The sequence below is a fragment of the Struthio camelus genome, chromosome 1, assembly GCF_040807025.1.
Source record: "Struthio camelus isolate bStrCam1 chromosome 1, bStrCam1.hap1, whole genome shotgun sequence".
NCBI classification, from domain to species: domain Eukaryota; kingdom Metazoa; phylum Chordata; class Aves; order Struthioniformes; family Struthionidae; genus Struthio; species Struthio camelus.
In genome coordinates, this window is record NC_090942.1 from 76,170,844 (window position 1) to 76,195,734 (window position 24,891).

Consider the following 24,891-nt stretch of genomic DNA (forward strand, 5'->3'; position numbering starts at 1 on the left):
AACTATAAGTGATCTTCTTAGGTGGATTGCAGCTCTATTTTATAGTCACTAGTTTTATTGTCACATGCCTGAAGGTCATATAGATGGCTTTCAGCATTTTAAAGACCATAGTGTCTTACTTAAGCTGTATGCTGCCTTAGGTTAGGCTCAAGTTCATCAGCACAAACTCTTTGACCTGAATAAATAGTTATTCTTACTCACAATGATGATAATAACAAAAGATGCACACATGTTATCATTTTATAAAATAAGCTACTTTGAAGGCAGTCTTAAGAAAATGATGTTTTTCTTTTTTGCTATAGAGACCAGTTTACAAACAATGGATGTTAAAATACAAAGTTTAACACACTCATGCATTTAAGAGATTCAGTTTTGCAAATAGGCATGAACACCTAATGACCATGAGCATAGAACATGCTCCAATTTAAAATCCAAACAAAAAGTCCAGGCATTACATTGGGGTTCTCTGTTTCAGCACTAGACTACCAGAAAGTGTTCAGTTTAGCTACTGCAAAACAAAAAGATATGTTACAAAACCAGTGTGAAAATTTTTCTTTAAAATTCTTTTTTTTCTTTCTTTTTTTCTTTCCCTCCAAATCCACAACAAAGCATAATAGTTTTCCCTTGACATTTTCAGAGCAGCTCTAGTTTTATGGGACCTTCTGTCAGCCTTTTTTTTTTTTCTCAAGGTGAAATAATGCAAAGCATATTGTCCTGAAACTTTTTTTCTCTATTTCTTTTGGCAGCTGAATGTACTGTGATGGGCATTCCCAGTGTGACCACAAATCTTTCTGGATTTGGTTGTTTCATGCAGGAGCATGTTGCTGACCCAGCTGCTTATGGTAAGATTTTTAACAATGCATCAATGTACAGCCTCCCAGTTAGGAAAGCAAAAAAGCACAGTGACAATGCTGTGACTCCTCAATTTTGTGCTTTCACTAGTGCAATAAGGTTCATTGGGAGAATTTGTTCAGAGGTCTGAACACCTGGTTATACTGAATGAGCCATTCAAGCTTTGGTATATATCCAAAACGTTTCCAGGTTCTCTCTCTCTCTCTCTCTCATCTCTCTTTTAGCCTTCTGTCTGCTGTATTCTTCTAAACCCAGCATTCCTCATCCCTCTTCTAGAATCTCCCAGCACTTCCCTTTAATACTTCCGGTTACACCGTAACATGTTTAGCCCTTCAAAAGAAGCAGTGAAGTGTTTCTCTTTGAATAGTCTAAGAGGATGTAGTGGGACTTCAGCAAACATCTTCAAGGCCAGTAAGGCTTGTCCCTGCTGAACAAGCAGTTAATTAACTTGTGCACTAGAAGATAAGCCTGTGATGATAAAAGGAGCTTACTTACAAATAAGAATCTGCTCCTAAAGCTTTAGAAATGGTCCATGATCAGGGTGTGGTAAGGAGGAAGAGGGTAGGCAGCTCCTGGTGTATCATGACAATAGTGAAAATGTGCCAGAACTAGGGCCTCTTTCTAAATACCTTGGCTGGTCTGCACAATCAGCTTCATGCTAACACCACCTGCATCCTAAGCTTGTTGCAGGCATAAAGCCAGCTGCTGATTATATCTGCACCAACCTGGCTAGACATGTCTATGAGAGCCTTCAGAAAGGTCACAAACCAAGAGCATGTGTCTCTTGCTCTTCTCTGTGAAAACGTAGATGTGGGCACTGAAATAACTCACTGTACAATCCTAGCAGAGACGAGGCACTTCGGTCAAGGTAGATGGGAGTCTGCCTTGTCCGTTAAGATAGCTGAGGCCTATTCCCCTCTTCTTCCCAACACCCTGATGGCAAGGAGTAGGCAAGAATTGACCTTGGAAAGCTACACAGAGACAAATTTTACCTTGACCCTCTCTCTGCCAGATTTTTACATCAATTGATGTACGTGAGTTAGCCATCTCTATGGAAGATATTTGTATTTGTACTGAAAACAGTCTCTGTCCTACTGGCTTATTCTGACTGACCACACTTCTAAATTCTGCCACAAACTATGAAGCATGAGACTTTTTTTTTTATGCAATAAGTATTTTTAAAATGATGGAGAATAAAACTGATACCTCTTTATCCATAAATTCTTGAATATTTTTGGACAACCTTAAGCAACAACAGCAGCAAAGCCTCTGAGTTATGAATAATATGGTGAATTTCAGCTAGAAAGCTAAAGGAAGTTAAAATACAAAAAATAGATATTTGTCTACAGCTTCCCATACCATCAGAACAGAATCACCTTTTCCAGTTATAGCTGCCACTCTGACTTCTCACATTAAAAAAGACATCCAATATATAAAATGTTTGTAAGACTCTGTGCGACAGAAGCTGGATTAGAAATGTAGGAGATCAGATCCAATTTTCAGTTCCACTCATATTCTCTTTTTTTTTGTGTCCTTCAGGCATTTACATAGTTGACAGGAGGTTCCGCTCTCCTGATGAGTCATGCAACCAGTTGACTCAGATCCTGTATGGATTTTGCCAGCAGTCCCGTCGCCAGAGGATCATCCAAAGAAACCGAACTGAGAGGCTTTCAGACCTTTTGGACTGGAGATACTTAGGCAGGGTGTGTGAAACTCTGTAGTAGAGATTTTAAAAATTCCAGCTGCATAGTATCTAACTAACAGTTTTCAGCATCAGGCTGCAATAAAAGGAGGCAACCCTCTTCTGAAAAGCATCCGTCAAAGCTGTCACCATCAAAACCTGCCTTTACATTTCAGTGTTATGTTTCCTTTCTCCAGTCCTAAGGAGAGACTTGTCTTAATTCAATAGTTTAGAGCAGAAGTCAAAGATGTTGTGGTCTTTGCACTCCTGGTGCTAAAGGCAATGCAAAAAGCTTGTGTCTCTGTCAACACTAGCATCCTCATACTGAGCGAGTAGAATATGTGCTCCAAAGTTATCCAGACTCTTTCAAAAATCCTACCTGTTCTTCCTTTTCTAAACTACATCTGTGCCTTAAAGGCACAATAGTGTTTTTTTATATGACACAGAAAATGCTGCAGTACTGTACACTGAAAAGACCCTAGCAAACCAGTATTCTCAAGTCCACAGAAGCAAAGGAATGTAGTGCAGATGTATCAGTCCTGTAACTATTCTGGACATTGAACTGCTCTCTTATCTGTGTGAGAGCCTTTCTGTTTATGTGGGTCCCAGCACAGCGTAAGGCTCTGACACAGTAAGCTATTTTTCCAGTGCAGGTGATGGAGACTGGTGAATATAGTGGATTTGAAGGTCTGTAAAACCATCAAGTAGTTTTGCCAAATTCATAAATACCATGCAACAGCAAATTCATAAATGGGTCTTCTCTGTAACATGCTTCCTGTGCAAGGAAGTTTATCTACACACACAGGCACTCTTAAAAATGTACCATTTTCCTGATTAAAAAAGAGCCAGTTCTATCATGAAGAATAAAGAATGTCTGTGACTCGCTAAGAACTGCACTGACTGAGATAAATGCTGGTTTCCATCTTGATGCACCTTAATCTTACAGAAACCTTATCTGACGTCTGTTCCAGACTCTGCTCTGTTGTGAATCTCACATGAGTGGTTCACTACTTCACAGCAATGTGTTCATTACAAGTGGCAATATCAGTTGACTTCTTTTCAGCTAAAAACATATTCAAGCCTTTGTCCAGCGTAATCTTTTAGAAGACATTCATTTTATGCTCTTTTTTTCTTGCTTAAATCTATCTAAGACTTCCTTGACTTCTAAAGACCTCTCTTTTATGTTGCAGTATTACATGCATGCCAGACACTTGGCCCTCAGCAGAACATTCCCTGACAAATTTGAAATGGAACCAAGTGCTCCACCAAAGGTAAAGTCTGCTTTTGGAGATGAGTTCATCTGCCTTTCAGTTGCTTTGCGGAAAGAGAGAGAGAGAGAGAGAGCATGAGAGAGAGACAGCAGAGTTAGCAAGTTTTGTTTTAACTGAAGGGGAGCAGGAAGTCACAGTCACAAAACCAAGTTCCAGTCAGGAGTTGTAATGATATCAGATGCAAATAGTAGGGGCACCAGTTGCAATACAGGGACAGTTCTCCAGGCAATTTAGAATGACATGGATGAAACTATGCCACTTTAGACAAGCCAAGGAAGTGGCCCTTGGTTTTCCTATTAGAAGACTGGCAGCTTCTAATTTTGTTGCTGATAAAGGGCCAAGGAGAGGTTCTGTAACCGAATAAAAGGGGAGTTGTGGAAGGATAGTCTGGAAGACAGAGGCAAAGTGTTGCTTTCACCTGAACAGGGTATGTGAGGAGAAGACTGTGGCTAGAACTGCAAAGGGCCAGAATAAAGGCACACACCTGCAATCCTTTCTTACACAATGCGTATTATCACCAATTTGAGAGTGCAGGCTGCTCAGTTCTGATCTAAGAACAATATTGTTTGAAACCAAATTTCCAGACACCTCCAGATAGCAGCTCAATTTTTGAAATAGTAAGGAGAAAAGAGGCTCAGGCCAAAACCCCTTGTTTGATTCTGCTTTTTGCAGAAATAGACAATATAACTAGGAAACTGCTTTAAGACTGCAGACTAGTTCTGAATATCTGTAGGTACATTCCAGCTGCGGAGTTCAGAAGGATTTCATGTAGGGGTGAATATTTTAAGGCCCTAGAAAGATACTGAGTTATACTTTGCAGCAAGCAATGCTAGAAGGGCACCATATTGTTGCAGGCCCTTAGGGGCACAGAAGGACTGAAGAAATCTACATTCAAGAGAATTTAATTTTGTGTGCAGAACAGGTCTGTCTTACATTCCATCACTAGTGTTTTGCCTTGGAGTGCTGACAGCCTTAAATTCCTGTTTACAACCAAATGAGGAACACTGTGATAATATATATAACTTGCTTCTCTCTCTACCAGACGGAAGGTTTCAGGTATCCCAGGCCTTCATCAGTGCCACCATCACCCTCTGTCTCTCAGCATTCCAGCCCTCACCATAGCGAAGGGGAAGATGAAGATGAGGATGAAAGATATGATGAGGATGAGGAAGCTGAGAGGGATAGGCAAAACATCAAGTCTCCCTTTTCCCTTGGAGTATTGCCGCAAGGAAAGAAGAAGCAGCATGGAGAATACAGGAACTGAATTCATTGCTCTCACCCTGGCAGGGTCTCCCTCCACTCAACCATTTCTCCTGTAGAATTGGCAAGCTTTGCGTTAAGGACAATGTGGTATAATTAGAGGAATCTTAAGTGTTACTTGAGCTACGCTGTTGGGGAGCCTAATGTTATTTTACCGTGCAAGTAGTTTAAATGACAATTCTGCTGTCCCCGTTGGAGATAGAAGAGATTTTTCAATCTTAATAAACCTAGAGAATGTGACAGTCCCCTCATGAGCCTATATGTACTGTAGATAATACTTTTGTCTGCATAATCATCTATATTAATCATAGTCCGTGCTGATAGCTCCATTATGGTTGTTCCAAATGGATCCCTGCTTCATTTATGCCACCCCCCCTTTTCTCTTCCCAAACTAACATGAACTTTAAGCCAGAGCACAGAACATTTAGAGAAAAAAGTGTTATACTGGGGAAACCTTGGAAGGGTTAAAAAAGATAAATTGAAAAGAAAATGGTCTTTCTTCTTCCTTATGCTGTTTATCTTATTGTAAACTTACATCATTTAAAATATATTTTTTACAGCACACAGAAGTGTCTTGATCCGGTTGTAAAACATACTGCCTGTGGGGAAATATAAAGTCTTATGCAGTGGGCATTTTAATTTTTAGAGACAGATGAAGTCATCTTTCTGAAGTCATTTAGACCCACAATAAACAGCAGACCGTTTATTTTCTGATTCCTCTGGTATATCTCTTTTATTGTTTTTGTTCTGTCTTAGATTAAGTTTATTAACAAACTAGTTTGGGGGGGATATTAATGTGACTTGGCTCAAGAAAGTGACAACATTTGCAAAGTAATGCTTGCCCCTGCAGACAAACCTACATGCCATAGAGCAATGGGCCAACATTCAAAAGCAAGTAACCTTATTTCTGCCAATTGTCCAGTTAGTCCGTACTCTATTTCACTTCTGCAGAAAAGATTATTAATTAATAATAATTAATATTAAAAGAATTCCAGGAATAGATCTGCCCCAAAGACATAATTTTGAAAAGCATCAGAAACTTGTTTTTCAAAGTGCTTAGGAAATAACTGAACCTCACAATGGGAACTTGACATCTAGATTGCCATCTAGACAGCTTCTAAAGGTATTTCAATTCCCAGAGAGTGCCTGATCAAGATCTTCAGAAGTAAATCTTAATATGAAGACACAAGAAAGCAGATTCATCTTTCATTTTTAGGAGTTTGTGTATCAAGAATTTCTCATGCTTTGCAAGATTCCCAGGAATTGATTCAGACTGTTTTTTAGAAAGAAAGATAATCTAACTGGAGGTATTTACCTTTGCTATCAATTCTAAGGGGAGCCTAGATGGCCAGCTTTGATTAGTCACCTAACTTTCAAATGCTTAACTGACATTACTTGAGATGGGTGTTACCAGAGATTGTAAAAAAGGAAGTGATGGGTACCTATCTGTATTTTTGGCCACCTAAAATCAGTTTTTAAATTAGAATTTCATTCTTAAGCTACTCTGGATACCTAAAACATAACTATTCTCAGAGGACAGACCTAGATTTTTATGTCAAAAGCTTCCTTCAGATTTAAAAAGAATTGCCAGTGTCTAACCATTTTAAAATACCTAAAAACAATTAACGGGTAGTTATTTTTGATGTGAAAACTCTGAAAGCAAAGATATTGCAAATGATTTTCTTCATACAGTTTTCAAAGTGGAGAACAACTGCATTTTGTCAATTCAAAAATGTAGATTCTTGCCTGGAATGATTTTATCTCAATTAAAGTTCCTTTGCAGAGTCAAAGAATGTAATGGCTGAGAGTCTCAACAAAAGAAAATTTAAAGGGCACATGAAACCGCAAAAAGATGTGTTAAGACTGGACAAAGATTAAAAAAATAGTTCCTATTTTAAATCATAGTGAGAAGATAAAATCTTGAAAAAAAAAAAAGGCCAAAAACCTGGAAGGAAAAAAAATGGAGATGGTAGGTCAAAATATATTTCTTGATACTTTAGCAATATTTTGTTTCAATTTTGACCTTCGTAAGTGTTTCTAAGCAACTAATTTACCTTTTTTGAAAGAAAATTTAGTTAATATCAAAACAGGAATTTGTTATGTTTCAAAATGTTAAAACTTTTTCCCCAAACCATTATTGATGGAAAGCAAACCTTCTCTTTCAAAAAATTAATGATTTCAAGAAATCTGACGTTATTGTTTAGACTTCGCTGCACCATTCACTGAATGAGGTAAGAAAAAAATCTTACCTCAAATCCCCATTATCAAAATTGCATCAATTAACATCAACTGAAAATGATCCCGTGCTTTCCTTCCTTTGTTGCCTAAAATTACATGGTAGCCACATGGTGATGAACATCTATTTTATCATCGTTGCAGACTCAGCTTCATTGCAGTGCTTGAAGATGCGATCACTACATATGTACTGTAAGTCATGCTAAATGACTGAGGCAAAACAGACAATATGCAATATGGAAGACTTTTACAATGGTTGCGTTAAGACAGCTTCCCATGTTCTGGACAAGTGAACAACATGCATGATCCAGGTTGCAAGTTCTCTTAGACATGCCTATGATGTTTGAGTTGCCTGGGAAGAATAGAAATCTGGCATGACATCACACAGAAATTCAGCTGCGTTGGTTTCATCACACTCAGGTGCTGTGAGCACCCACCCAGCAACAGAAAGTGCACAACTTTCCATATAAGACTAATGTGACTACTGTGCCCATTCTTCTCAGAAATGGACCTGCAGTGGCCAAAGTGACCTCTGCCTCATGTCTCTAAGCTTATTTTAGTTCCACCTTGAATGTTAGGACTAGCTGTCAGTAGCAAGACAATAGACCTATGGCAAAACGTGTCTGTCCTTTGAGCCTGTAGTGTTAGAGGGAATGGCTTTTCGATCATTCAAGGCAATAGACTTTCTAACTCAAATGCTACACATTTGTAACTGACATCTGACAAGCTTGGTAGCAGCTACCTGTTACACAAGCAATTGTTTGCCATATTGAAAATATCAAATTTTCACAAATACCTCCTTTTCAAGGCAGAACTTTTATTCTGTTTCATGGCATCTGGAAAGAATTGTTTAAATGAGTGAGCTTAGATTTACAGGAATATTTGGCGATATCAGTCAGTGGGGAATGTGATTAGCATAACTTTTATATATCTGGGACATTTAGAGGCACGTGAGTTTCATGGTACGGAGAGATCAAAAGGTGTGTAAGTTTCTTTGTCTTAGGACTTTCTGTTTTATGTCATGCTGAAAAATATGCTGAAAAACAACTCAGATGCACCTGAGACATTCAGAGTAGGCTTGAAACAAAGCCCAATTAAATGAATGAAAAGATTCCAGTGGATACTATTGTTCTTTAGATTAAGTCCATAGTGAATGCGGTGAGTAACCTAGTATATACTGCTAGTGATGAATATACTAGCACTTAAAAATAAACAAACAAGGGCATTTCTATTCCTCCAGTTATGTTCCTCCATGAAGTGATATAAATTATAAGCAATAACTGAAAGTTTCTATGACCTCATAGTAGGAATTAATTCCTTTTTTTACTTCAGCTGTGTTTCTTTGTGTTGAGAAGCTACATTGTATTTAATGTGAGTTAGTATTATTAATTAACAGTGTCATGAGAAAGATCAGAGGAAAGCAGCATTGAAAGATCAAAAGCACAATTAGGGTTAAAGGTTAAAAAATAAAACATAGTTGCTTGGACACAAGAATCATGTGGCTACTTTTTAATTACATGAGAACTACAGAAGGCTTTCCAGTAATACCACAAAACTACATAAATAATGTTAAATATAACCTTATCAGCATGGAATGATAATTAACCAATTTATGTATAATTCCAATTTTGCAACTCAAAAACCAAACCCACAAAAAGTACAATAACGGTGCAACGAACGTTCCAGTCACCACTAGCTTCAGCAGGATCGTGCCTCCTGACAGCAGTAGCAACCATACGCCACGGTCGTTAATGAAGCCCTGATCCTGGTAAGAGCTATCCACGTGCTATCTTTATGTGGTGAGAGCTGTTCAATAGGACTGTTCTGGGTATACAGTTGAGAGTGTGTGTAATGCTGGGGCAGCACTGAGGTCTCAGAAAGCGCTGTTGCCTGTTCTCTATGGTGACAGGTTTCCCCGGAAGAAACGACCTGCTTTGCTGCCAAGAATAGCATGATTGTTGTCATATCTTAATGACTTATTTGGAAGATCAACAAAATACAGGGCCAACAATGAAGTGGTGAAGGAGTAAGAAATAAAAAGGTTTTAAAACAGAGCCAGGTGGAAAGTGGTAAAAGGTTTTCCAGTGACTGTTGAAAATTGTTTTAATGACATAGTTGTCTAAAAAGACAATTTTAATCATCCTTTCAGCTAAGATGGTACAGTGGATTTTAAATTTCAGGTGACATATGCGGAATGGTCCAAAAAAGACTGGAACTTTGCAAATAATTTCTTAGCTGAACTGGTCACTTTTAATCAATTTGCTTTCGAAATGTTGGAACGAATGTATACATCATTCTTTTGGAACTTAAGTGGAGATCAAAGAAAATAAATGTTCTGTTCACACAAAACATGATTTCAGTGTTTATACAACATGAATGCTACAGAAATTTGAAATATTTCACCAGTTTGATAGATTATCTGTCAAGTATCCAGGGTGATCACTGGTTTCTTCTTCAACTGCAAGATAAGATACAATGGGGAAAAATAAGCTGTAGAAAAAGGAAAGTTCATTCACCCAAAGTTCTCAGGAGATAGATAAGCCTCAGGCACAGGCCTAGTGTAACGTGACTATTTAGCTGGGAGGTACAGGCATCTGTAGAAAGGATCATGCCTCGTCATTTTCAGTGTAGGAAGTTTTATGCTTGCTGAAGGGCAGAGACACAAGCCATGTCCAGAGGCATATTTAAGTACAAGGCATAGATTTTTCATGGAGAGGAAAATAAAGTATTCATTTTTCACCTGGACATTTGCCTTAATTAAAAGTATTCTAAAATCACCTGAAAGTGGTCTTCCGAATGTACATGGCTTATCCATATTTGACTGTTTTGTCATGTCCTACTGCAGTGAAGGTAATGTTATTCCATGGAGTATTTTTCAAACAAGCTCCCTGTTTTGCTTGGCTCTCTCAGATATGTCACCTTTTTTCTTAAGAGGCTGATGCTGTCCGCTTCCTTCTTTGGAGTAGCAGCAGCAGGCAGGAAAATACCATTAACATTTATGAGTCATGAACTTCAGAGCATTTTTCTCTTCTTGTTAACACACAAATGACACTGGTTTATCTTTAGAACTGCTTATATATTTTGTCCAAAGCGTGACATTCTTTGTTAATTCTGCCATTCTCTCTCAGCTAAAATATCACTGAATTTCTTGGTTAGCAGAGCGCTGCCTGGCCAGGGAAGAGATAACTGAGCGCAGAGTCCCAGCGTTATGTGAAGTACAGTGGAGATTTTAGAAAATGGAGAAGGCAGGAGTAGTTCCAGGACATCTGCACACATACCAGGTAAACTCTGTGAAGTGTTTCTCACACCCTGCTTCACTTCAGGAAAACTGTGTATGTTAGATAACTAAGGGCAGGTGATATCCCAATGATGGGAAGATGTTTTTTTTCATACAGTGTTGGTCACATCAAGGGCAAGGAGGCAGTAACAGGTTTACCTTAAACACTCATCTATGTGAAAGGTACAAAAGTACCTCATATTTTACTAGGATTTTACTTCATATTTGCTACCTCAAGTAAAGGCAGCTTTTTCCTCCTGTCGTGGTGAGAGTGGCTAAGAGGCTGAATAAAGAACTTACAGCCAAGATAAAAAGAAACCATGTAGTTTTCTTGTGAGCTTTTGTTTCTCCCTTGATCAAAGAGACAAGCAACATAACTTAGATAAACTTCTGCGCTTGCATAAGCCACCACAGCTGCCCCAGCACCCAGGGGCCAGAGCACAGCTCAGACTCTCCACAGCACGGTGTGGTGTACCCTCACCTTTGCAACTTCCCTGTTCCCAGCCACATTTCCAAACAGAGCAGACCTTAAGCAAAAAACAATCCTTGTAACTGAAGATATAAAAGGTAGAAAGGCATAGGAGTTGGAGAATGTAGTTCTAGGGTCTAAGCCTGGAGAGCTTTAGGTATGTAGTCAGAAGATGAGGTGTTCTGGATAATGGATCTGGAAGGAAACTCGTCTAGGGAATGAACTATAGCAGGGTAAGGGAGGTGGGGAACATGAGACAGGGGTCCCTGCCCAAGGGAGTGCAACAAGTGTGGGGGAACACCGGTCTTTTAGGTCTAATGCAGGAGGTGGGTCTTGTTGGAGAAGGCTGTGGAAAGGAGGCATATATTTTGAGCTTCTGATCTGAGAAGCTGAAATATGTAGCAGGAGCATGGAAAAGCAGGTAGCGAGGAGACAGAGATGGGAGGGTTTGACAAGATCTCTGGGAAGTTGGGAAACAGATAACAAATTACTGGATTTTTCAGAATACTTTAGGGCTCTTCCTCTAAATCTTGTTGGGATCCCCTCTCAGCTGTGCCAGCAACAGAGTTCTCAGGAAACAGACATGAAGCTCACAGCTCCTGTGCCGGTGCTTTTTAGGACTCTTTTACGCCCTTCTACCAGGGTAAAAGACCCAACAGAGAAATGAAAATCTCATAAATAAATAATATTCTGTAGAAAATTGAGCTCCAATAGAGACGTTTTGTTTTGGGAAATTCAGTTCAAAATAAGGGTTCCCTTGAGTCTAAATCAATAAAAAGCTGAAAAGCAAATGAAAAGCAGAATATACAAAAGCTTGCTTACCATCAGTTCTCAGCTTCATGCTCTAGTTTGTCTAAATGTATGCTCTAGTACAATACAGTGGAATAACATCTGATTTTGAACTGGATCTTTCAGATTAAAGTATTAGCAAATGAAATAGTGATAAACCCCTTTTAAAAGGTCAGAGTAAAACAAACATGTATTTACCTTCTTCTTGTCCTTTCTGTAAGGAACTAAGAAATAGGGCTGCAGCTTCAGGAAGAGATAAAGGATTTGTGTTTTGGCTACGTGTTTCTAGAATCACAAAATCAGAGATACATAGTTTGTTCGTGTTTGACGGCATTTCTTCATTTTGCTCTTTGCTTTTTTGTCTTTACAACTAGAGACCCAAAGAGAGGAAAAAATATTGTTGTCTGCTTCACATTATAGCATTCACAGCTGAGAACCAGCCCAATAAAGGTCTAACACAAAAGAGATTACCTGTCTTTTTAAAGGGGGAGGGTATTTTTAAGTCCTTCACAAAGTAGGAAGAACTTTTTTTTTAAATGTGTTTCTTATTTTGCTGTGAGGTGCCGTTTGCTACAGAAACATTGTCTAAAACTGATTAATGTAGTCTACCTTTGTCATTTGTGATATCAGCATAATTAATAATTTGATTTTACTTTTTCCAGCAGAGAGAGAATTTCACAGGGATTGATGATAATCTCACTTACAGCCAGGTCAGTGTGCAACATCACTTCTTACATCAGTGAAGTCACACTGGTACACAAGAAAGAAAAATCAGACACACAGTCTTATCATCTGCTTTTTGGAATGAAGGAATAACAAAAGGGAGTTTAATTGTTTCTTTGAATATAATTAAAGCAAAAAAAAAAACTTTCAGTTTTCGTAAATTTCTCTGCTAATCCGAGGAAGGATTGATGTGTTACGTACATGTGTGCATGTTCACTTACCAAGTTGCATTCTGTCATACAGATCCTTTCGCTGGCTCTCATCTGAGATGAATCGACGTCCCTCTACAAATACAGTGGGAAAAGGATAAAAATAACCTCCAAACCTATATTAATTTCTACAGTCAGTACTTCTGAAAAACAAAGTTACAGCAGTTCTTATAGAAACATAAAATGAGATGCATGTCTTCATCCTTTTGGGGACTTTCCAAATCAGCAATAGCCCATCCTGAACTGGAACAGCCCAAGGCATACTTTATTCCGTAGAACTGGGGTTTCAGCATTTTTCATTCTCGTAATAACTTGCTATAACAGCTGTAGATATGGAGAAATTTACTCTCTTTTCCTTCCTCTTTCCTTTTCCTTGACTGCTGTACAGTTAGGTTCCCCCTGTCTTTTTGCTGGTCTATAAATGAATAGCTTTTAAAGAGGTATATCTGTTTAAAAATGAAAAAGAGCTAAAAAAAAAAGTTATTTCCTGTGTATCAATAAGATTGATACACAGGTCAGTACAAAAGAAATACAGAGTATTCTTCATTGGAAGAATCAGACAATACAAAAAAGTGCCAAATTCTTTGCTGTTAGGAATAGAAATAATTTTATTTATGTCACTAGAATTTCTTCCAGTTACACTTATGGTTGTTTGGGCCCTAGATCTATTTTGTGTTGTTATTATTTTTATTTTTATTGTCTCCCTTTTATTTTTCTCTTGGGATTGTGAGCTTTATTTTTCATTTTTTTCATTTGAAGGAAGCTATTCTTTAAGCTTTTTACTGTTGCAATACATACCCCTGCCTGATCGCTTTTAATTTTGAAATAGCAATTTCCAATGAAATTAAAAAAATAGAAAATATTTCTGTTAAATTTTGTATTTTTGCCTCAGAGGACAAATCCTTTCTTTAGATCTAAATTTTATCTTTGTATTTAATGCTCCTTTAACTCTGCACTAACAATAGAAACTCAGAAGTTCATTTGCACAGCCTTAACACCACAATATTGGTAACCCTGACATCCAAGCTCTTCTTAGAAGTGATTGCTTGTGGTCTGAATATTAACTATAGTGCAAGATGCTTGCAATGGGAACATGTGTTCTCCTTGCTTGAGGAGGTGTTTTAATAAAGCTTAGGTGAGAATGAGGAATGATAAATATATCTGGTGTACCTCAAACCTCCTTTAAGATAATTTTGGATGAGGAAACTATTTTTTCCAATAGGTTTTACTTTAAACTCCAACTCTGTACATTTAAAGTACTTTTTATTTTGCTTTTCTTCTTCCAACAGTTGTTTTCTTCAATTTTATTTCTTTAAAAAATAATAATAAGACCAGCAATGCCACTATCTCAGAATCAAGAAGAAATAACAATTTGCACGTCCCTTCAAGCCTCTGAACTTTACCACTGTAACATCCTCAGGCATTCTCTACTTGTGCGAAGCACAGCACATCAAGAATAATCTAGTGGTAGAGAATGTTCTCTCCTCACAACTGAAAGAGCGTAGGACTTACGTGCACCCTTTAAATAGAGCATAGCCTGAGGTGTCCAGTTTCTCCTTTGGAAATGATCCTTTATGCCAAAAAAGAAAAAAGACACGTTAACCATGCATGCCATTATTAACAACTACAAATACTTAAACGGCACCAACCTGTGAGATTCATGGATGCTGCACATGCAGTCTGAGCAAGCTGTTTACCTGAGGAGCACTCCAGGAGAAAGATATGAAGGATGCTGCAAGGAAGAGGGCCATCACAGATGCTGTCAGTTTACGCAGTCCCTGCACAAAACAAAGAAGCACAAGATACAGGAAAAACCTTTCAAATCTGTAGATCTTCTCAATTTCAAATCTAAATGTGAAGGTATTTCCAGCCCCTCCCTTCTCCCCATCTAGCTGCCAAAATTCTTCTAATTCAGTGGCTACTTCAGCTTCAGTTCACAGTTAGCTGATGGGAGGATGAATGTTAAATCAGAGCTACTTTATTCACTTCATTCATACTTATTATAAAGCTTCCATATAGGTGAGAACTGTGGCTGAGACAAGCACTTTTTGTGCTCCTATTTACAAGGACACTAGATCCTGCAGGAGTGAGCATAATGCACAGTCTTGGGGGAGGAGAGGATATAACATGTATCTTGATTTTACCAAAACATGAAGGATAGAGATGAGACAATAAGCAAATGTAAGAGACTTGCCATTTCAAGCAAGCAATGCACAAGAGCAGGTCACTATTTCCTGAGGAAAAGAAAGTTTTTAAACTTAGCATCCTATTTGCATCAACCGTGATTACACACGTCACGGGAGATGATTGTTAGATTCTTGGAGTTTGTTCACTGATGCAGCACATGCAAATGAATGCTTTGAGCTTGAATCCTCTGTGAACAAATTGCATCTCTCCTCCTTCACACAGATCATTTTGCTGTTCATGCATTGATAACTGTGATGGGCAACAAAGAGCATCTAACTACTATGATTCCCAGTGGTTTATTTCATCCTGTTTTTGAGAGCAGATTGTGCTATTAATTGTTTTTTTTTTTAATGCAGTGGTTTTGAGCATACTGAAAATAACTGTGTTTACATTTATCTCAGATTATTTTTAAATTAAAATTATTAAACCCCTCTGCAGGTCCTAAAATATCACACTCACGTCAAAAAGCATAAACTGCAAACTGAAATGTTTCCCATACATCAAAAGAGTCTCACTCACCTTCATACTTAGTTCAGCTGCAAATCTGTAGTCTTCTTACTTGAGATCGAGTGTTATAAGATCTCCTAGTGGTTTGGGGGTCCCTTTTTAAATCTTCAGAGCAAAGGTCCCCTCCCCTTCTGTGGCAGGGCGGAGGAGTCTGAAGGGATCTCTTGTCAGCCCCGTAGATGGAGAAGTAGAAGGTCTGATGACTCCTGAGGGAAACCTATGGTCTTGCAGGAAGTCAGAGGAGTGATTGAAAGGTGGACACATTTCGATATGCACCCCATTAGCCAGGTGAATACCTTCTGAATATATCAGCATCAACCCTGTGACTTTTCCCGGTGTGTCTGCAATACAACGTCACCTTCTTGCCAGATGATCAATAACCACAGTCAGAAGCAGATATTAATATGGATGACGAGTTCTTACCTAGGATAATCAAACATATATCAGCTTATCATCCACTGTGAGAGCTGTATAAGTTAGTAAGTTACTCTCCAGACATAACATGCCAACATGAGAGAAAAAGGTGACTTAGCGTTCACTAGCTTGAGGTTACTCCTAGTACACTTTCAGAGGATGAAGTCTCCTTTGCTTCTCTGATAATCTTTTCCTGTAGTTTTCTTACATACAAGTAAAAATACAAAGCTGAATTAAAAAAATTACTAAGAGTCAGAAACACTTTGCTGTCTCAAGGATTAGTTGGAGTAAAAGCCCAGATCATGGCTTGAATAGGTCAAACAGTGGAGCAGTAAACAAAGGCAGGCAGGAAGCAGGAATCAGAGAAGCCATTTTCATAAGCTACTTCTAAGTGATTGTTGGATTCAGCACAGCTATGGATGGAGGTTTTGGTCCTCAGGCAACGGACCAATCATTCTCAATACCTAGCCTTACTGGTTCTGTATCTAGGGTTTTTATCTCCGTCCCGTCATTTTCTCCTTACTAAAATGGGAATGGGAAGCAAGAAACACAAACAGAGAGCCAGAAATTTACTGATTAGAAGACTGACTAATAGAAAATTAACAGCAGCAGCCTCACAAGCAGGACCAGCCTGTGGTATAGTGAAAACACAACTCGGCACATAAGTGTGACAAACACGAGGAGTGTGCAGGTAAGCAGTGCTAAGGGTTGTTACAGGCTTTTCATCTGACATGATGTCTCTGTGGAGACCAGTTTGAAGCACACTGTTACTGTGGATGCAGTTACTCTCCTGCTAATGGGGGGAAATTGCTCAGTTCTGTGCTGATGCCAGAGAAAATTGGTCATCCAACATACAAATTGGCATTAGCTCTGGCATGGATGCAAGGAATGAGAAGGCAGTATAGGTTTTGGCCTCACACACTCTCATTATGGTTGGGAGCTGCCGTTACCTCTGTCCTTTAAAAAGATGGTGCCATGGTGCACCTTTAGCTACCAGAAGGGATTCTACTTGCATCTTCTTCAATGTGAGGTTTACATTTTCCCTGCCATTCTCCTTATTTTCTGACAGAACATCACGGTGTTTAACCCTCAGCCTTAGAAGGGGGTTACACGTTGCATCCAGGAGACATTGAACAAGCAGAGACTTACAAAAGATAAAGCTACTCACCTATTCCTTTTTGTGGTGACTTCAGAGTCTCTCTTTCTGCACAGACCACAGGGCGAGAATCAAAACCCACAAGTAAGTCTGTGAAAATTAGCCCCCTACCTTCAGTACTGCTCACTCTAAAGTATCTTGTCCTCACAATGGTTCTCTTTGTGATAAAACTACCAGATTGTGCTTGGCACTGAATATAGGCCCTGGGTCTCCTGCCACTGGCATAAGCCCCGAAACGGAATGAGATAAGTTAACACAAACTAAACGGTGAAGAGAATCAGCTCAGCCCCTCCTGCTGGAATTGGGGAGAAGGGGAGCAGGATGAGGAGCATGAAGAGAGGTTTGTGTTGTTACCACACTATCAGAAAAACAACCTCAGCTTTTCTTGACCAGTTTGCAAATAAAGTCTGAGTTGCTCTCAGCTGGTGTTACTGGGGTCCCACTCTCTCTTCCAAATCTAACTGAGTTGCCAGAGTCGCACTCTCATCTTTGTACAGACTGGGGCTTGTCTGAGGCTGCCCAGAGAACAGCAGGGAGCTGAACAGGATGCGTCAAAACCTGAACTGGCTTATTGTGGGATCAGGTGACTATTAGCACCAGGAAAATGCAGGGCCATGCAGCATCCTCTAGATTAACTAAAACTGTTTTACTCCTCAATCCTCAGCTGTCTCAACAGTCCAGAAGTTAGGTACCTAATTTCAGCTAGTATCAAGAGACAGGCTACATTGCCTAAACACGTCCCAGAGCACGTGAGACAACAACATGGGACTGTTAGTTATGACTTAGGGTCTGCAAGGGACCCAAGACCTTGTGGAGAAGCAGTTGGAGGGCAGGTAGGATCTCTAGGGCACCTAAACTGCAACTAGATGCTTATGTTTATGAACCAAATCACTCCTACATTCTCCCTCTCAGTCAAGGGAAACAAGACTTCAAAGACCACCCTCTGGTGCTGCAGTATCCAACTGTAAAAGGGAAGGACTAAATTCCCCTCTGGAGGTGTCTTTCTCTCTTCATTGGCTACAGACAGAGCCTAGACAGCCAGCACTTCACAGACAGCACCACGTGAAATGAACATAATACCAAATCAAATTTCCAGTCGTCTAATATTAGGAACTTCATAATCCTTACCCAAAAAGTAAGGAAATAAGGCAGAGACTAAAGAGGAAAGTCATTTCCTTAAATTCGCTGTGCCTTTGTGACTTAGGGCCTCTGTGTACTTTTATTGTGACCAGTGATTCTAAGTTGCTGCGGTATTTTAAAAAATATATATCCTAAATCACCTCCATGGAAATATATTAAGAAGTCTGTGTGGAAAACAAGGAATGGACTCCAGACTTGTCAGTCCTACTTTAGTGATTAAAATTTAAATGATATTTGTTCTCCCTTCATAGCTCATTCTTGCCATGATTCTATAAAAGGTGATCACCTCATTCTTCCCAGAAATGTAGCCACTTCAAGGGTGCTGTATGGGACATGATTTCTTTGCAAACAGCATCAGGAGGTAACATTTTGGGTAGGGAAAGCATTTACTGAGGGTGTCTGCGTTCACTAAGTTCATGTGTATATGGGCATATATAAGCCTCCACCCCTGAAAAACGAAGTAGCCTATAATTGGGTTACGGATCATAACACACTAAAAGACTACAGCACTTCAGGTTGATGAAGTCTACATGAAATACTCAATGTCAGTTCTGCCATTTCTCAGCTGATTCACAGAAATGAGGAAGCAGCTTTGGCATGTAATCAATACGCTAAGTGAGAGAAGTAGAGTGAAGCTCTCTGTAGCAGCAGGATCCCTTATTAGAAAGAACGTAACTTATGCTTATCTTTAAAGATGATCTAAAGGGCAGTGACTGCTTACCCTGACATTGTAAATGATAAAAGCCAGTTGCTATGACTGGAGTTCAGTGCTGAGGTGGGTGGAAGAGTTCTTTTGCGATGGAGCTTTACCTAGCAGGGTCAAACACACGTGGCTGACTTGCATCACGACTGTGCATTTTCCCCAATCTTTCCCTAAAAGCATAGGCTACAATCCCTGTGCCTAACTATTTTTAAACTGCTAGTAGTGATATCAGTGACCCGTTGCTTGCTTTTTGAGTAAATGGTGTAGCTGCTGTGTGTAGGTGGCCAGCAGATACGTCAGCAAATACGGTATTCTGACAGTGTCAGGGTATAAATCTCCTGTTACCATGACCATTGTCTCTTGTGCTTATTCTCATTTCCTTTGTGCTTTCCTGCTAGTCTGTTAACTCTTTGGGAAATACATTCCACTTCTGCTTGTCATCTGAACAGCCTCTAACACAGAGTAATTCCGACCCAGGCTAATCATAACATCTTAAAAGACTGAGAACTATCATGGCTAAGTCTGCAAAACAGGAAATTGTGAACAAAGAATATTGGGTTTAACTTGCAGTAAAGGAATTTAAGTTAGACAGGTCGGCAAGTTTTCTGAGTGTAAAACAGTGAAATATTAGATAGCTTGCCTTGGAAGGCTGTGGATCCATCATCGCTGAAAAGCTTGGAAAATAGATAGCCAAGCCCATTTTAGGACTAGCTGGCAAACTGATTCTGCCCAGGGACAGAGCAACGAACGAGATGACCTCTGAACAGCTTTTTTCAGCCCTGTTTTTATGTTCCTATGATCTTTCAAAGCTTACTCTGGACTTTAATCACATTCATTCCACTCAAACTGGCAAGAACTTTGTGTCCAAGTTCCATATTCACCTTTTAAAACCCTCATCCAATTGTTTACCATGCAAATCTTATCAGCAATCCATTGACACATAAGAAGCCTAAAATGCCATGCGAACATGTGTTTCAGCATTATTTTTCAGAATAGCTCCTAACTTCTCTGGGCAGGAGTATTTTCATGGTGCAGCTCTGAAGGTAAGAGGAATTCTCTGACGTAAACCAGGCGTGTGATTACAGAGGCCATTAGTAGCTGGCCTAAAACTTATCTAAATACTCTATTGCACACTCAGCATCATAACGTCTGCAGGCCTGATCCCAGCACTACTGCATAGTTACTAGAGTTGTTTTCCTTCTTTTGCATAGACTTTGTGAGAAACGTGCTGAAAATTACTTGAGGCACAGGACAAGCAGTACAGAAGCCAGTTTGATAGGTACTTTCACAAAAGAGGTAACATAGCTTTACTTGAGGACTACAAGTGTTATCACTGCTACTTTCAGGTCAAGGCACTAGTAGTGTTCTCAGAGGTGTACCGGTTCAGGAGAAGACATTTCAAGAGATAATTTTAAAAACAAATGTGTGACGAAAGCTATTTATCTGGTAACTAAAAGTTTAAAATTTTGCGTGAGGTAAGGGATGTTTAAAAACATCAGGAAAGAATAGAAATCAACAAATATTTTAAAGCTGTAAACATCACAGAAGGAAGTATTCTGAAAACATAGGAGGGTACACCCTTTTCTTTTTTTCCAGTAATGGAAAAGTCTGGGGAAAACACTAGGAAAAAGAGTCTAGCTGAAAAATAGAACTGGAAAACAGTTTTCTCCAACTTTCAGGCTAGAAAAGAGAGTTAACCAGCTAAGTACAAGTATTTACAATGTACCTTAGCAGAAGCTAGACAGCTCTTCAGAGACGCAGACACTACTGAACATACCTCGCAGAGCTTATCTTTCTGTAATGACAGAAACACCAAAGGCCAAGGAGTCATCTGACCTTTTCTTCCACCCCCATGAACTTGGCAAAGAGGATTTTTGTCTTTGTCAGGAAGTTACCCAGAGGGCTGCAAACTATGCTAAACATTACGCAGGTAGTCATCTCCTCTTGGCTGAGTAGTACATTTGCCACACAGTCTCACCCATGGAGTTGGGCAAGAAATACATGCTGTTGCTGAGCAGCTGGATGCCGACATTTCATTGCAAACAGTGGATAGAACTGAGAGTAAGGAAAAAGGCAAGTTGCACTGAAAGGCTTGGGATATTCAGGCAGTCAGATGTCAGTGACTGAAACAGCCTACTCCGTTTACTTGAGAGACAAAGTGCCCAGCCTGTGCCAGCACAGTCTGTAAAACGTACAGATTGTTTGGGTGGTTGCCCTTATCCAGGCACACCTATGCAGGGGGAGGGGATTGATATATTCATATATAAATACACATTGTTATGTACAAAAGGTATAACTTATATAGAGGAAGGTGTTGTCAAAGGCCAAACTGGACACCTCAGGGAGATTTTTCAAGAGAAGTGACTTAGGAATTCTGCTTAATATTGTCACCTGAAAATGTTTGTCTTCAATATTTGCCCATGTGTCCTGTACACGAAGAACACTTTACCCTTAAATAACATGTATTTTAGTCCCAGCATGCAGAGAACAGGAATCCTACTAGAATAAGAGTATTTTCTGTGTTACACTGTTGAAACAACAAACGCAGTTTTGTTTGAAACAAAGCTTGGTTCGAGAGGTAGGAGTCCTCTTTAGGGGTGAATAAATAGCTCTACCTGATGCACCAGGTTATCAGAACTGACAGACATTTCAGGATTGGCAGTCATGTTCTGGAAGTGGGTAGGGAAACCACTGCAACCAGGTCTATCAAAGATTAGCCCTCTTAGTCCACAGCGAAGCCCTAGGCAAAACACAACGTAGCCCAGCAAAGATGGACCCTGAACCACGCGTACCTAAACTGCACACCAAGCAAATGGGGAGGGTGGGAATTTCAGGCTGCCAAATGCCCCACATCATTGAACCGTGGTCTCACAGCAACATACAAATATTTCTTGCAAAGCTGAATAAAGTAACACAAAAAGCACAGGCTGATACAGTTGTTACATGACATTGTGATTCCACCTATCCTGAAGGAATACAAAGGCAAGGACCTGTTAAAAGTATTATTTTTTAAATTAAATATTACACCATTTTTAGAGCTATTACAAGATACATGACACATTTTGGGGTATTACAAGAGTTTGTGCTTGTGCATAGTAATTAACAGCTTAACTGCACTCCCAGCAACTGAAGAGGTCTCCAAAGAGTGCTGAGTGGCATTTGTTACTTGAAAGAATGTGAGAAGGAGGCAAAGCATGTCAATAAGACTGTTAGAAATGTAAGTGTCAGGAGTCTAGCTTATATTTCAGACCTTATGAGCAAAGAACTTCTTTCTGTGTCCATTTCTTATTCCACTTTTCTTAGTTTAGACTGTAAAGTCTTTGGGGGGGGGGGTCATTTTGCCCCCATGCCTGCACAGTGCCTCCCCCACCAGCTGTACAGCAGCACAAAGAACAAGGGTCACCTAGACGAACCTCCCCGAGTAGAGGACACATGTTCCTGTCAGGATATGAAAAAATATGGGTTTAATGTGGGAGGTTTTCTCTTCGTATCAGGAAGTCTGAAACCTTCCTGTACTTATAAATCTCTCAGAGAGACGAGAAGAGATCCGCAGCTGGATTTCTTGATCTCAGAATTGTTACTTCTGTATTATTATCAGCTTTATTCCTGGAAGAAAGAGTGTCTAGTAAAAAACAGCCATCTGCTAGTTAAACCAGAACTGATCACGTCAGTGCCATCATCTTTGTTGATGCTGCTGAATGGTGGTGACAAGTTTTTACCTTTATTTAACAGTTTTCCCACAAAACAGAGAACAGGAACATCAGTGCACTTTCACGTTTTGGATTTTAGTTGCAAAGCACCTGTAAGAGCACTTCTTACTTTTTTCCAGAATTGTTGAAATAGTCTGCAGCAAACGGAGAGGTGGCATTTCTCCAAGCACTTAAAGTTAAGTCTGCTAGGCTGTGTGGTTAGCACATAGAAGGCACAACTTTATGCTGACCTAGTCTATTTCCAGTGATTTGTACAGAACATAGCTAAAGGCCCACAGCGTTAAAATGCAAACTTATTTGCCTGAGAATCTAACACTAAAAAGAATGCTGAGTTAGCACTCTTTATGACAAAACCTATTTGTTCATAGACAAGCGCAGAGCAGACAGCAACGCAGAAACCCTCTGCTTCACCATCAACCTAAGATGCTTCAAATTTTGCCTTCCTTTAAAATGCAGTAAGATCCATGAATCTTTGTACAGTTTCTGGGTTCTCTGCTCAAGCTGCTGCAGGAAAAACTAGGCAAGATCTTCCTCTGCCTGAAAATTTACAGTAGTTGGAAAAAGAAAGAAAAAAAAACTACCAAAAGAAGTGAGAAACATCCCAAGTACCTGAGATTATAACCCTAAGCTATTTCATTACTTTGCTTACTGATTTAAAAATAAGGATAGGATAACAGCAAGCATTCAGGTTGCACCAAAATTCCAGTAAATTCATTTAGCAGCTGTAAGAAAGAAGCAAGAAAGGAAGCAGAAGGGCTAACAAGTTAGAGACTAGCACTTGATTTGCAACTTATTGCACCTGTTAGCCTGTGAGCTGAGTGGCAGGCAGCACCAGGTGTACCTTGTAAAGCTGATTTTCCAGCAAACCACCCCTCTGCTAATTTGAGTCCTGAAGTTCATTCAGCCAGTCTTCCTCAGAGGGACAGCTAAACCAGCTTTAGTTTTCCTGTGCTATCTCTACAAGAGAGGAATAGAAGGTGTTTTTCTGTATGCTGTTTTGCTGTTGTAAGTATAAGTTCTTAGCCCACTTTTTTAATGTGGAACCACAAGTAACGTTTAAAAAGATTGTGTAGTTTAAAGGATTGATTTTATTTAAAGTTTGTTCATTAATGTGTGCTGGAAAGCTCCCAAGTCCTTAAAGAACGTACTTAGTTCTCACTGTGATGTTTTTTAATTTTACAGAGGTAAACTGTAGGAAACTGCTTCTACTTCTTGGTGTTTGCTTCCCTGAGTAAATCTTTTAAATCAGATATAGTAATAAAAGCGGTCTCTTCTTTTTCCTAAAAATTGTGTTTGGAGTCTTACTAATGGTTTTGGGGAAAAAAAAGAAAGATTCTTGTGACCAAAGTGATGTTCATTAAGATAAATGTTGCTACTTACGAAAATAGCGATAGGAAAAAATAAATTCAGAGATACTCATTCTGAGCTTTTGGTGTGCACAGAACTTCTTATTAAGACAGTTTAAGTAAAACATTGAGTACTTATATCTATTGGCATTCTGGATTCATAAATACTTACGTGTGTTTTTTTCTCTTTGTGTTACAAGATTATGCAAGTGAGTGACTTCTGCGCTAAATGCTAGCGAGGCATGTCGTTGTTGCTGTTTTTAGAAAAAGAAAAACTTGCTCTACCTAAAGGCAAAACAGGGTGCTAACTTCTGGGCCTGGGGGAGGTTTGTTCACTTTGCTTCCTGATGTGCAATCTCTTGGTGAAAAAGACACAGTTCAGTGAAGCCTATGTCCTTCTGGGGGCATGTTGGTCTTTGTAGTGTGCAGGGGGAAATCCCTTTTGGGTCATGGCCCAAGGTATTTAGCCCCTGCAGGCAACCACGTCAATACGCCTCTCGCAAACACCATCTTGTGAACGCTGTTATTTATTTTTCCTCTCCTTTTAATCCTGACAGAAGGCTGGTCTATGATATTACTATTCTGGTAGTTATGCTGGGTATGAGTAAATCCTTATCTTACAGGCTCTGTGGACTGTTACTGCTGCTAATGTGGGATACGCAGTAAATATGCACTGTGCTTTCGACTGTTTCCCCATTCCCATATTTAATAGAGCTAATGAGTTGAATGCGGTAGACTGGTGGAAGGTAGGTATGTAGCTGTAATATTGAACACAAAATACGGCTTCAAATCTGTTTTAGGGAACTTCAGCTAAATTTATCTGGCACATAACCTTCTTTTATATCTAAATCTAGGATAATGTTCTAAACGGTACAGTTAACTTATAAGGGTATTGCTTGTTTCCATTGCATCTGAATCTTTGCAATTGTAGGGGAAAAATTGCTGATGCTTATGATATAACT

At 39.4% G+C, this 24,891-nt stretch overlaps 2 protein-coding genes across 3 annotated transcripts in view; one reads left to right on the forward strand and one right to left on the reverse strand.

The window, feature by feature from the left end:
* GYS2 (glycogen synthase 2) overlaps nucleotides 1–5,778 on the forward strand; it is a 50,443-nt gene extending 44,665 nt beyond the window's left edge. Inside the window, exons 13-16 of the mRNA XM_009690328.2 lie at nucleotides 747–842; nucleotides 2,392–2,555; nucleotides 3,724–3,804; nucleotides 4,847–5,778. Of these exons, the coding sequence (XP_009688623.1) occupies nucleotides 747–842; nucleotides 2,392–2,555; nucleotides 3,724–3,804; nucleotides 4,847–5,068 (563 nt within the window). The 3' untranslated portion in view covers nucleotides 5,069–5,778. The remainder of the gene's footprint in view (nucleotides 1–746; nucleotides 843–2,391; nucleotides 2,556–3,723; nucleotides 3,805–4,846) is intronic.
* Nucleotides 5,779–6,844: 1,066 nt separating this feature from the next.
* On the reverse strand, nucleotides 6,845–23,566 carry SPX (spexin hormone). 2 transcript variants are annotated; one of them, XM_009690329.2, is made up of 7 exons: nucleotides 23,425–23,566; nucleotides 15,473–15,883; nucleotides 14,464–14,544; nucleotides 14,279–14,336; nucleotides 12,779–12,841; nucleotides 12,033–12,119; nucleotides 6,845–9,757 (listed from the first exon to the last, which is right to left on the reverse strand). In XM_009690329.2, exons 2-7 carry the CDS (start codon nucleotides 15,476–15,478, stop codon nucleotides 9,699–9,701), a joined length of 354 nt encoding a protein of 117 aa, XP_009688624.1. In that variant the 5' UTR covers nucleotides 15,479–15,883; nucleotides 23,425–23,566; the 3' UTR covers nucleotides 6,845–9,698. The 2 variants fall into 2 exon arrangements, with proteins under 2 accessions (XP_009688624.1, XP_068805949.1); XM_068949848.1 differs by lacking the exons at nucleotides 6,845–9,757; nucleotides 23,425–23,566 and adding an exon at nucleotides 9,770–10,254 and having other exon boundaries at nucleotides 15,473–16,136.
* Nucleotides 23,567–24,891: the final 1,325 nt, after the last annotated feature.

What these genes read in the sequence shown, in the direction of transcription:
- SPX (XM_068949848.1), bottom strand. An exon ending in GTATGACAGAATGCAACTTG is followed by an intron (nt 12,120 to 12,778) that starts GTAAGTGAACAT and finishes TTGTGATTCTAG; the next exon opens with AAACACGTAGCCAAAACACA. An exon ending in ACAGAAAGGACAAGAAGAAG is followed by an intron (nt 10,255 to 12,032) that starts GTAAATACATGT and finishes GCTACTCCAAAG; the next exon opens with AAGGAAGCGGACAGCATCAG.